General features: G+C 41.6%; 1 protein-coding gene across 9 annotated transcripts in view; it reads left to right on the top strand.

Moving 5' to 3' along the window:
* The window catches only part of CDH4 (cadherin 4), a 795,473-nt gene extending 786,523 nt beyond the window's left edge, over nt 1-8,950 (top strand). For all 9 annotated transcript variants that reach the window (XM_053394415.1, XM_053394416.1, XM_053394417.1 and 6 more), the window contains one exon: nt 7,725-8,950. In XM_053394415.1, coding sequence (XP_053250390.1) covers nt 7,725-7,931 — 207 coding nt within the window. In that variant the 3' untranslated portion in view covers nt 7,932-8,950. The remainder of the gene's footprint in view (nt 1-7,724) is intronic.
* The last annotated feature ends 2,599 nt before the right edge of the window (nt 8,951-11,549 follow it).

An 11,549-nucleotide genomic window follows, 5' to 3' on the forward strand; every position in this document is an offset into this window, starting at 1 on the left:
CAGGGAGGGAGCTGTATAGAGCTCTGTTAACCAAGACATTCATCAACAGAGTCTTAAATCCATAGTCAAGGTTCAATAGAAAATACTGAAAATTGAAGTTTTCATGCCCAAGTCCCTGGATAGTCCTTTGAACCTCAGCCATCATTTCCAGGTGGTCTACCATCCAAGGCTGAACCTACTTGGCTTCAGCAGTAGAACTGCACCATGCGCCTGAAAATTCCTGCGTACTCTGAAATGTCACGCAGTGTTATTCATTTATTTGCTTGCTTAATCACAGCACTTCTATTCCGACTTTCCAACAGATTGCCTAGCATAAAGCAAGCCTATCTGAAATCAAATCAAGCAATAAAATCCCATTTTAACAGCAAATCAAAACCGTATAAGCAACATACACACTGCAAAGTAGCAAAGAGGGGAATGGGTTGCTTCGTGTAGTGATGGCCACCCAACACAAGGAGGTAGAAATCACAGAGCTCCTAAGAGACATGAGCACACGAGAAACCTAATAATGGTGACAGAGCTATGAAACCTCAACCCCACCCCCAAACCTAGGGGCACTGGAGACTTTGTGAGTGAGTTATGCTCTTTAAATAGGTGTTCCAAAAGGCCAACATCCATGACTTTCTTTTTTTTAAATGCTTTTTATTGAGATTTAAGAACACCAACACCAACCAACAAAAACATCAAGTCTTATTACATATATCCTACTTTATGCTCCATAGAGCCGTTGACTTCCGTCCTTCCCTTCCACAAGTTTTCTTATTCCAATCTATAATTCACAGTTTCATTGGTTAAAAATTACACCGTGACATAAGATTTAATTCAATCCTGCCAACGTTTTCATATTTCTACAGTTCTCACTTATATAAACCATAAATTTACTCCATTCTTTTTAGTACTTCGTCTCCTCCTGATTGCGAATTCTGTGTGTCAATTTTGCCATTTCCGCGTATTCGACCAGCTTTATCTGGCATTCCCTTACAGTCGGAATCTCCTGTAACTTCCACTTTTGGGCTATCAGAACTCTAGCTGCTGTTGTTGCATACAGATATAATCTTTGGTATGTCTTCTTAATATCTTCTCCCACCAAACCTAGCAAAAATTCTTCCGGCTTTTTTTGGAAAAGTATATTTAAACATCTTTTTTAACTCATTATACATCGATTCCCAAAATTCTTTTATTTTGTTACATGACCACCATATGTGGTAAAAATCGCTGTCCTTTTCCTTGCATTTCCAGCAGGTTTTGCTACTTGTCCTATACATTTTTGCCAGTTTGGTGGGAGTGAGATACCAATGATAGACCATTTTCATAACATTCTCTTTTAAAGCGGAGCATGCAGTGAATTTTAGACTCTCGTTCCAAAGTTTAGCCCATGCATCATAGTCTATGTTACAACATCCATGACTTTCATTCAACAAGTTCAACATCCAATGAGTTATGAAAGGATATATTGCTTTATCCAGGGAGCAAAGTGTGAGACCAGAAGGATCTTTGGCCTCATTCAGCAGATCTCTGTATTTTTTTGCTCACATGATACCATGGACATTCCACCTGGAAAGGTGGGGTGTGAATGTAATAAAGTACCTGTACTCTCTGTTCTTGCATGGTACATATTGCATTCTTGGGGTCCATGAGAATTGGGATGCATAAGCAGGAGTCCCTAGACAGGACCAATAGGTGCAATCCACTGCCCTACAAGAGTGCCAATATTCCCCCATGTGGGTCCAGTGGCCATGTGTGGAAGTATCACCACAGGGAGGGAGAGGGAAGAAATCAGCAAGTGGTACAGCTCACACAGGTGCCAACAGGGAGTGGAGAATCAGGGCTTTGCCAAAAGTACGGGATAACTCCCTGGGCAGGCACTGCACCTGTACTTAGCAAATGTTTAGCAGTACCACAATTTTCTTTGCCACCAATCTGGCCTGGAAACATGTTTTTAAATTAAGAGTAATAGAAACAGCCCCAGATTCCGCAGCAATAGCTGTGGAACATTTGCAATCACGGTCATGCAGGCTCCCATTCTTGCTTGTCTGAACTTGAGCCTTCCGGAAAAGGAAGGAATTCCCCCGTGCATTTCTCGAAACTGTGCATTTAATATTTTTCTTTAATTTGCCAACTTGATCCTTTTACTATTGAAAAGACAGACGGCATGTTTGCAAACCAATCGATGCTTTATTTCCTCTGAGGCGAAAATGTGATCCATTTCATAAAGCCTGATACATCAATGTGGGAGCAATTTAATTTTGTTATTATATCCATTTCCTGCTCTTGAGACATTTTGTTCTCGGTTTTTAATCATTAAAAAATTCTTCCTCTCTGCCCTCTGTGGTGCATACCAGCCCCATTTACATGTTTCTGGAGCCCAGCAGGAATACCTCTCCTTAAACTCATGCTTCTCATTCCTCACGCTGCGTGCGAGGCTCCCACCCATAAAAAATGTGCCCCCTGTTACTCTTTTCACACAATAATCACACACATAATCAGTGTATATAAAGGGGAGAAGGATTGTGCCTGTTGATAGGGAAGTAGGGAGACAGCGATTTACATCCCGCCCTGTGTTCATCTCAAGCAGCGCTGTTCCCATTCCACTGCAGTTTCCACGAAAGCGTACATTATTCATCTCACTATCTGCTGTGGCCAAAATTAACATAATTAATAATGTAGTCCATTTCAATGGAGGGGAAATGTCAAAAACAAAACAGAAAGTAACATAATTTTACATAACTGTCAGGGAACTGCCATCGGCTCAGGGGCGAGAGGGGAAAAGGGGGTGTCCGCTTTCCCCCCTGTTGTTCATAATGGTCTTGGAGGTCTTGCTGAATTCAATCAGGAAAAATGAAAGGATAAAGGGGGTGACAGTAGGCCAAAATGAATATAAAGTCAAGGCCTTTGCCGACGACTTGGTAATAATGGTGGAAGATCCGATGAATAGTGCCCTTGAAGTGTTGGAGGAGATCGAAAAGTTTGGTGAGGTGGCAGGCTTTAAGTTAAATAGGAAAAAAACCAAAATTATAATCAAAAATATGGATCAAACAATGACTGAAGTGCTGCAGCAACAAGTGGGTATTGAAGCTGTAAAAAAGGTTAAATATCTGGGAATATGGATAACACCAAAAAATATCGATTTGTATCAAAATAATTATATTCCGGTGTGGAATCGAATTAAGAAAGATTTGGAGGGATGGGGAAGGTTAAAATTATCTTTTTGGGGTAGAATCTCAATGGTGAAGATGAACGTGCTCCCAAGGATGCTATTTCTATTTCAAATGATTCCAATATTAAAAGGAGTAAAGATATTTGAGGAATGGCAAAGAATGATTTCAAGATATGTCTGGCAGGGCAAAAAGCCGAGAATTAAATATAAACTATTAACAGACGCAAAAGAAAGAGGAGGCTTTGCCCTGCCAGATTTAAAATTATATTATGAGGCGTCATGTCTTTGCTGGGTAAAAGAATGGATAAAACTTAAAAATACCAAACTATTGGATTTGGAGGGTTTTGATGCTAGATTTGGGTGGCACGCGCATCTATGGCAAGGGAAGAAATTGGGCTACAAATCGTTCGAAAACCACATTTTCCGGAAATCGTTAATGGAAGTGTGGGACAGATATAAGAACATATTAGAAACGGGAGTCCCACACTGGTTATCCCCATTAGAGATTATGGGAGTTAAGAAAATTAATATGAGAAATAATTGGATTACTTATGGAGATTTGGTGGTAAAAGAAGATGGGAAATGGAGACTGAAACCATATGAGCAAGTAAAAGAACACGTATCTGATTGGCTGCACTACTATCAGATAAGTAATATGTTTAAAAAGGATATGAAAGAAAGAGGGTATAAAGAAAAAGATTCGAAATTCCAAACAGAAATTGTTAATAACGATTGTAAGATAATTTCAAAAATGTATAAAATTTTATTGGAATGGCACACGATGGATGAAGAAGTCAAAGCGGTAATGATTCATTGGGCCAGAGATTTAGGGTATAACATAGATTTGGAGGACTGGCAAAAAATATGGAATGAAAACTTGAAGTTTACAGCATGCACTACGCTGAAAGAAAACACCATGAAGATGGTATATAGATGGTATATGACCCCAGCTAAATTAGCAAAAATGTATAAAATTTGTAATAAATGTTGGAAATGCGGGGAGAAGGAGGGTACATTTATACATATGTGGTGGGAGTGCAAAAAAGTGAAGGGATTCTGGGAATTGATTTATAATGAGTTAAAGAAAATGCTGAAATACAGCTTTGTAAAGAAACCAGAGACCTTCCTATTGGGGATAACTAAAAATGATATAAATAGGAGGGATCGTAAACTCTTCCAATACGCAATAACAGCTGCGAGAATATTGCTGGCCCAAAGGTGGAAGCAGGAGGAACTTCCAAATATGGAAGAATGGAGAGAAAAATTAACAAACTTTGCAGAACTTGACAAATTAACTGGGAAAATCAGACTTCAGAGAGATCATAAGTTTTTAGAGGACTGGGGAAAATTTAGAGATTATTTGAAAACTGTATGTGAGGAAAATACAACCCTAGTGTGTTTCAAAGAAGCTTTGTGAAAAAAATAGGGAATATTGCAAAAATGGGAAAGAGGATGGAAAAATGTATTAAAATGGTGATACTATAATTAAGGAATGTGTAGATAGGAATTTAAGTATGGATGATTGTCAGAGGAGTTGAGGGAGGTCCAATAAGTTAAAATATGTGATGTCAAAAATTGTATGATTGGAGATATTATGGAAAAATTTCTTTTTTCTTTTAATAAATATTATGAAACCTGAAAAGAAAAAAAAGAGAGAGAGGGGAAAAGCCGGATGGCTTACAGAGAGCCCCCAAAGATCGTGGGAAGCAGGTGCCAGGACACCTTGCCTGAGCAAAGCGGGGAGGAGGGAGGTCCTCCTTTACCCAAGCCATCCGTGCGTAGTAGGCTTCCGTGCAGAGAGGGGAGGCGCAGACTGGGGGTCAAGAAACTACTCTGCTGGGGAAGATTTAAGCACCGCCCACTCTCAGATTCTGCCAGTGAATGAGCAAGACACTGAATAGAGGCACTCTGCATTCTAAAGGTTTTTACCACCAATAAGAAAGCTTTAGAACAGACTATTGAGGCATATTGCCCTGATTGCTCTTGAGCAACCAACCGATACGCCTAACAATAACATTAGCAGGTTCTAAATGTAATGGTGGTGAATTCCACTCAAATTCACTCCCATGATTTCTGTTTCTGACCTCAGATGAGCATGTAAATTGTGAGCATTTCTGCTCCCGTTTCCATTTTGGATGGAATTATCTGATGTCTGATGGAATTCCCTCACACAAGAACATAATAAGAGGCCTTCTGGATCACGACAGTGGCCCATCTCGTTCAGCATCCTGTTCTCACAGTGACCAAATAGATGCTTGTAAGAAACCCGTAAGCAGAATCCAGGAACAAGAACACTCCCCTCCCCTGTGATTTTTAGTACCTGCTGGCCCAGCTCTCAACATCTATAAATCAGCACTAAGTTCAAAACAGAGCTGTAGGTTCTGTTTGATCATTGGAATAAACACATGGAATTTGCAGACTGGGCTAAGTGGTACCATCTCAATTCCCTGCTGCAAATAATAATAATAATAATAATAATAATAATAATAATAATAATAATAATAAATTATTTTATTTATACCCTGCCCTCCCCAGCCAGAGCCAGGCTCAGGGCGGCTAACACCAATAAAATCACAGTAAAAACATAGGGGGGGGACCAATTTAAAATACAGGTTAAAATGCAATTTAAAATGCAGCCTCATTTTAAAAGTAGCCAATAAATCAAGACCATAAGGGGAAGAAAACATAAGGGTCAGACTGAGTCCAAACCAAAGGCCAGGTGGAACAGCTCTGTCTTGCAGGCCCTGCAGAAAGATGTCAAGTCCCACAGGGCCCTAGTCTCTTGTGACAGAGCGTTCCACCAAGTCGGGGCCAGTACTGAAAAGGCCCTCACCCTAGTTGAGACCCATCTAGTCCAAGATCCTATTTCCCATGCCCAACCAGGTGTGGGATGGAAGCCCACAAGCCAAACATGAGTGTAATAGTGCTCTCTGCACTTGTCCTTCTCAGCAGCTGGTATTCATAGTGCCTCTAATGCTGGAACTAGTAAATAGCCATCATGACTAGTAGCAATAGATAGCACGTTGATTTTAATTGCAACTCTTGTAAAAGAGGGCTAATTACAGTGCTTATCCCCTCTCCTTTGAGAGAGCAGGGGATGAGAGAGAGAATCTTCATCAAATAAGTAGCCCAAACTAGCATCTGCTAATTTGATTTATGAGAACGTGAGTGGATTATCCCTCTATCTCACACACACAGGCGTACAAGTGCAGCAGATCGGTTTCTGTTTTAGCGGCACAGAACCAAATGCATGGTTTCATGCAGGTACAGTTGGATTGATGCTACATATATATGCAGCATGATCCCGTGCATGTTTACTTGGAAGTAAGTCCAGCACCTTTAAATGGGCCTTATTCACAGGCAAGTATACATACGATGCATTGCAGTCTTAAACTGGTTTAATGGCTCTTTGCTGTCACCAGCAAACCCTGGCAACAGTAGCTCTGCAAGAGAAGCTAGGAATATCAATACAGTGGTACCTTGGTTCTCAAACTCAATCTCTTCTGGAAGTCCATTTGACTTCCAAAACATTTGCGAACCAAGTCGTGAGTGGCACAGGCGCCCCAGAAACAATAGCTGACAACCGCATTGGACATTTGGCTTCCAAAAAACATTCAAAAACCGGAACACTTACTTCCAGGTTTGCGGCGTTTGGGAGCCAATTTGTTCGTCAACTAAGCCATTCCAGAACCAAGGTTCCACTGTAGTCTCGCAAAGGTACAGTTATCACGATTCTTTAAGGGACACTATGACAGTTAAACTGATTTTTTTTTATTTAAAATAACCATAAACATGTGCAGTGTAGAGATATGGCCATAGGGTTGTATCCAACCAATATCTTGTTCCTCTTGCACAACAGAACTTCCCTTCCCTCTCCTCTCCCACCTGAACCCAAAATCTCTTCTGGGAGTTTCCCCAGCCGCCCAGAGTTAATTTAGGTGGGGAGCACAGCGAGAGGCAAGGGAAGGGAAGTTCCGTTGCACAAGGGGAAGTACAACATACACACCATGCAAAGTAACACTATAATGCTAATTTAAATGGTCGTGGCAGTTGCTAGGAGACACCCATTCCCATCCCAGAGCTACGATTCCCCGAGCTCCTTGGGAAGAGGGATTTGTTAAATGATTCTGGAGACTGTAGCTCTGTGAGGAGAACAGGGGCCTTCTAACACAGGCATAGGCAAACTCCAGCCCTCCAGATGTTTGGGACTACAATTCCCATCATCCCTGACCACTGGTCCTGTTAGCTAGGGATGATGGGAATTGTAGTCCCAAGCATCTGGAGGGCTGGAGTTTGCCTATGCCTGTTCTAACAAGTCTCAGCACACCCTTGACAAACTACGGTACCCAGAATGCCTTGGGGAAAGCCACAGCTGCTTAAAGTGGCACATGACTGCCTCAAATGAATGGCTTGAATATGGCTAAAGTCCTGATACAGATGGGATGACTTTGCCGGATGCAACCCTTCTGTGTTAAGCTCTGCGCCACGGATCCACGTTTAGGTTGCTCCTACGAGCTATGCTTCTGGCGCAAGGTAACCTCTTCCTTCTTCTCCTTTGACATTCCAGGGCTTGAGAGCGGCAGATAATGACCCGACGGCCCCACCCTACGACTCCCTTCTTGTCTTTGACTATGAGGGCAGTGGTTCAACAGCAGGGTCTGTTAGCTCACTTAACTCCTCGAGCTCCGGAGATCAAGATTACGACTACCTTAACGACTGGGGGCCAAGGTTCAAGAAACTGGCGGACATGTACGGGGGAGGCGAGGATGACTAAACTGACCTCACTTTATTGTTTTGCAAAAGGGAAAAGAAAGAAAGGAAGAAAGGAAAGCTATAGCATTAGAAGATGATGATGATGAAGATGAAGAAGTAAAAAAAGAAACCCAGTGTTGAGGAAGAAAGGAGTGAAAGCAGACTAAACAAGAACTGTACAGAAGTGGCAGCTTTTTTAAAATTAATATCTCCTGCTGACTGTATTCCTTTGAGTGGTGACTTAGAAAGTTTATTTTCCTCTTTTTTTTCTTTATTTCTGTTTCTCTCTCTTCCCCCCCTTTTTTAAAGAACATCGAGCTGTCTAGCATGAACACTCATCTCTGCTGCGGTTGTGTTTTTTTGTCCCCCCCCCAAAAAAAAATTGTTTTTCTTTTCCCCCGATGTGTCAGCAGGGATATTGCTTGGTCTATCCACTTTATGACTAAAGGGAGTGAAAGGCACTCTGTCTTAACTTGAATTTCTTAGAACAGAAGCACTGTTTTTAAAATATATATACAGATATATATATTTGAAAGTGCCTTTTGGTACACGTATCAGATTCCCTCAATCTCAGGAGTGTTCAAAAGAAACAAACAAAAATAATTTACGTTTCCACCGTCTTGGACACCACACTCTATATGACCCTATGCCAGTTCTAGCTGGGAAGGAATTAACAAAACAAAAACCAGGAACTATGGAATGGTTTCTCTTTTTGGGCCTTTTTGCTATTTTAAAAAAATAATGGGCAAGTTGTTTGTGGGGTGGGGGGGGAAACTAAGGAAGAAAGATGCTTTGAATTAAAACAAAAAAAGAAAAAAGAAAACTGCTATCTTTTGGCCTAAAGCAGATGGTGAACTGAGTAAACCTGTTGTGTATATATAATTCATTGTTTAGCCGATGCAAACTATCGATCTGGGTTTTCTCTTTGTGACCTGGTCACACGTGATGTAGCTTCCTAGAACAATAGCATTGGTTAGCCTTTGGTGCGTGTGACACAAAAGACCTTGCATAAGCCCAACAGTAAATGATGACAAGACCAAAGGCCGCTTGTGTGTGAGAGTTGTTTTTCCTTTTATTTTCGTTGAAGCTCCCTCCACCTGCTGAATCCCATCCACCGTGATTAGGTACTACATCTCTTATCAGATGTTCATCCTGATGAATGTGGAATTCTGAGCGAATGTTCAGAATGCAGAACTGTGGGCAAACTGAAGAAATGGTTTTAGGGAGGCTGTGGAATCTCTGTCACCGGAGCTTATAAAATGGGGCAGCTCGTATACATTGTTCAGCCACATGAACTCTAATGCATTGAGTTGCATCGTGCACAGCCCCAGATTACCTGTTTTGAAGCCTGTGTGATGTTGGCCAGAATTTCCACCCTTTCCATAGCATAGCAGGTAGGTGGAGCTAAACATAAGCTAAATGTAGATATAAGCCATTTGGTAGGTGGGTTGGTGGACAGGTAATCAGTAAGTACCCAAATGAAGAAATTGCCCATCTCTGTTTTGAAGAGTTGCAAACTTAGTATAGGGGGTCGTTGCTATAGGTCAGTTTTCAGTGCCATAGAAGCAGGTGTTTGAGGCCCTTGGAATAGTTTGCGTGCTCTTTCGCCATCAGAAGTAGACCCAGCAAAAGCCACTATCTTACTAGGGTTATGCCATTTGTTCTCTTGAGATTTTTAAGGAGGAGACTAGTTAGGCCTGCAGGCTGAAATGGTTTTAGTCTATGGTTTATTGCGTCAAGTCAGCTGATATACTTGCCCACATAATCTGTTCCATGAATCAACAAGGAAAACCAATGAACTTAATTTTAAAAGCACATGCAGACTGAAAGAGCATAGCAGTTAATCTAGCGTATTTACCTGACCATTTATTTGTATGTTGCTCCATTGTCAAAAGGAAGGTACTTCAGAGGGTCCTTGTTCTGGAGAGTTAAGTCCCCACAACGTGAGGTGCTGTTCAGGGTTGTTTCAAGAAACATTTCTGCCCAAATCAGTTGTACTGCACATGATCCAAGTAATGGAGCCCAGGACCCTTGAGTTGCTCGCACATATTGGTACTCAACAAAACTTTGCTATCCCAGACAAACTTTTTGGCTGCTTGAACAGTCAGCCCAGTCCAAATCTCAAATTCAAAACTCCTTGTATGTGCTAAAATTATATCCAACAGGCATTTGCCACATGATGAGTTTTGCTTCTAAATACAGCTCACATGGTGTGGTCTGGCATCGATCATGTTCTCCTGAGGCCTACTAGAACTAATGTTCTCCAGAACATAAAAAGCACCAGCTCTTGCCGTGTATTGAGGAGCATGAAGAAAAGATTAACGTTATAAAAACAATGGGAGACAGTTATGTTGCAATAACTGTAATCATGTCAAAAACTAACAGGCAGATCAGGCCTAATACAAAATTAAGACAGCCTCCTTTGCCCTCAGTCAGGGAAGAAACCAGAAAAATAAGTAAGTACGTCCAATAAAGACCCTCAGGAAAGCACACAGAAGGAGGGAAGATGTTTGTTGATCCTCAAGAGAGAGTAAGCACTACAGCATTCCTTTCTGCAATTATTTGAAAGGAATAGTAGTGAGCTATTATTTTTCTCAGTCTAACATAGACCTTGAGAAGCCATAGCTCAGTGATAATTAACCTGTTTTGCGTACAAAAGGTCTTGGTTCAGCCCCTGGCGTTTGAAGTTTGCCTAAAGAAATGCCTAGGAAATGCGTCAACCTGGAGCACTGCTGTCAGCCAGAATAGATAATACGCCACAGTCTGACTCATGATGAGACCACTTCATAATTCATATGATATCCACAGGGTGGAGTCCAAGAAGAGACTGCATTTCCTGTGGCGAGAATCTGCACTGCCATAGAGTGGCCAGCTTCACATTTTGAGAACTATTGGATACAGTGCTGGGTTATTCGTACTAATGATATCCCCAAGAGAGATGTCTCTTTCTGTGCCTCTACAACAGGATGGGGAAGGTGTGGCCCTCCATATGCTGTCAAACTCCTTCAAATCCCAGCCATCATTGCCAATAGTCACAGATGATAGGCACTATAGTCACAGCAACATCTGGGAGGGCCACAAGTTCTCCACCCCAGCTCTCTGGGAAAGAACCACTAAATACTTGCCCTTTGTCCTACAGAGATGGTCAACGTCCGTAAGGGGTGCTATTTTCCAGACAGTAATCTGGGAGGCAAAGTATGTTCCGACACACAAACTGGCCCCTCGCATGTGATCAGGCTCTGTATTGAAGTTGGCACCATGTAGAATTGAAGGCTTCCCAGATATGAAGACCTGCCACTTGAGCATGGTTGGGACATTGCATGTGAAACCCAAAGAGAAGTGAAATGTTGGCGTGTGACTTATCTATATGTCGTACAACCTGTGTGCTTCTCCCTTGATTAAAATTTGATTGGGCCACCAGGTACCAAAATTGCTTTGGGGATCACCAATATGCCATCTGGGGCCTACAACATGAGCATCTCTTGAATGTCATAAGCCAGCTTGATGCAACTATATGTAAACCAGCTCATGTCTGTCCTGATGAATAGGTACTTTGTTGTGTAACCAATGCCTATTGGATAAGAACAGAGAGCCAGAGGTATAAATAGGTATCTTGTGATTAATGTGTTTAAATGGTGAC

The sequence above is a fragment of the Podarcis raffonei genome, chromosome 6 (genome assembly GCF_027172205.1).
Source record: "Podarcis raffonei isolate rPodRaf1 chromosome 6, rPodRaf1.pri, whole genome shotgun sequence".
Taxonomy (NCBI): domain Eukaryota; kingdom Metazoa; phylum Chordata; class Lepidosauria; order Squamata; family Lacertidae; genus Podarcis; species Podarcis raffonei.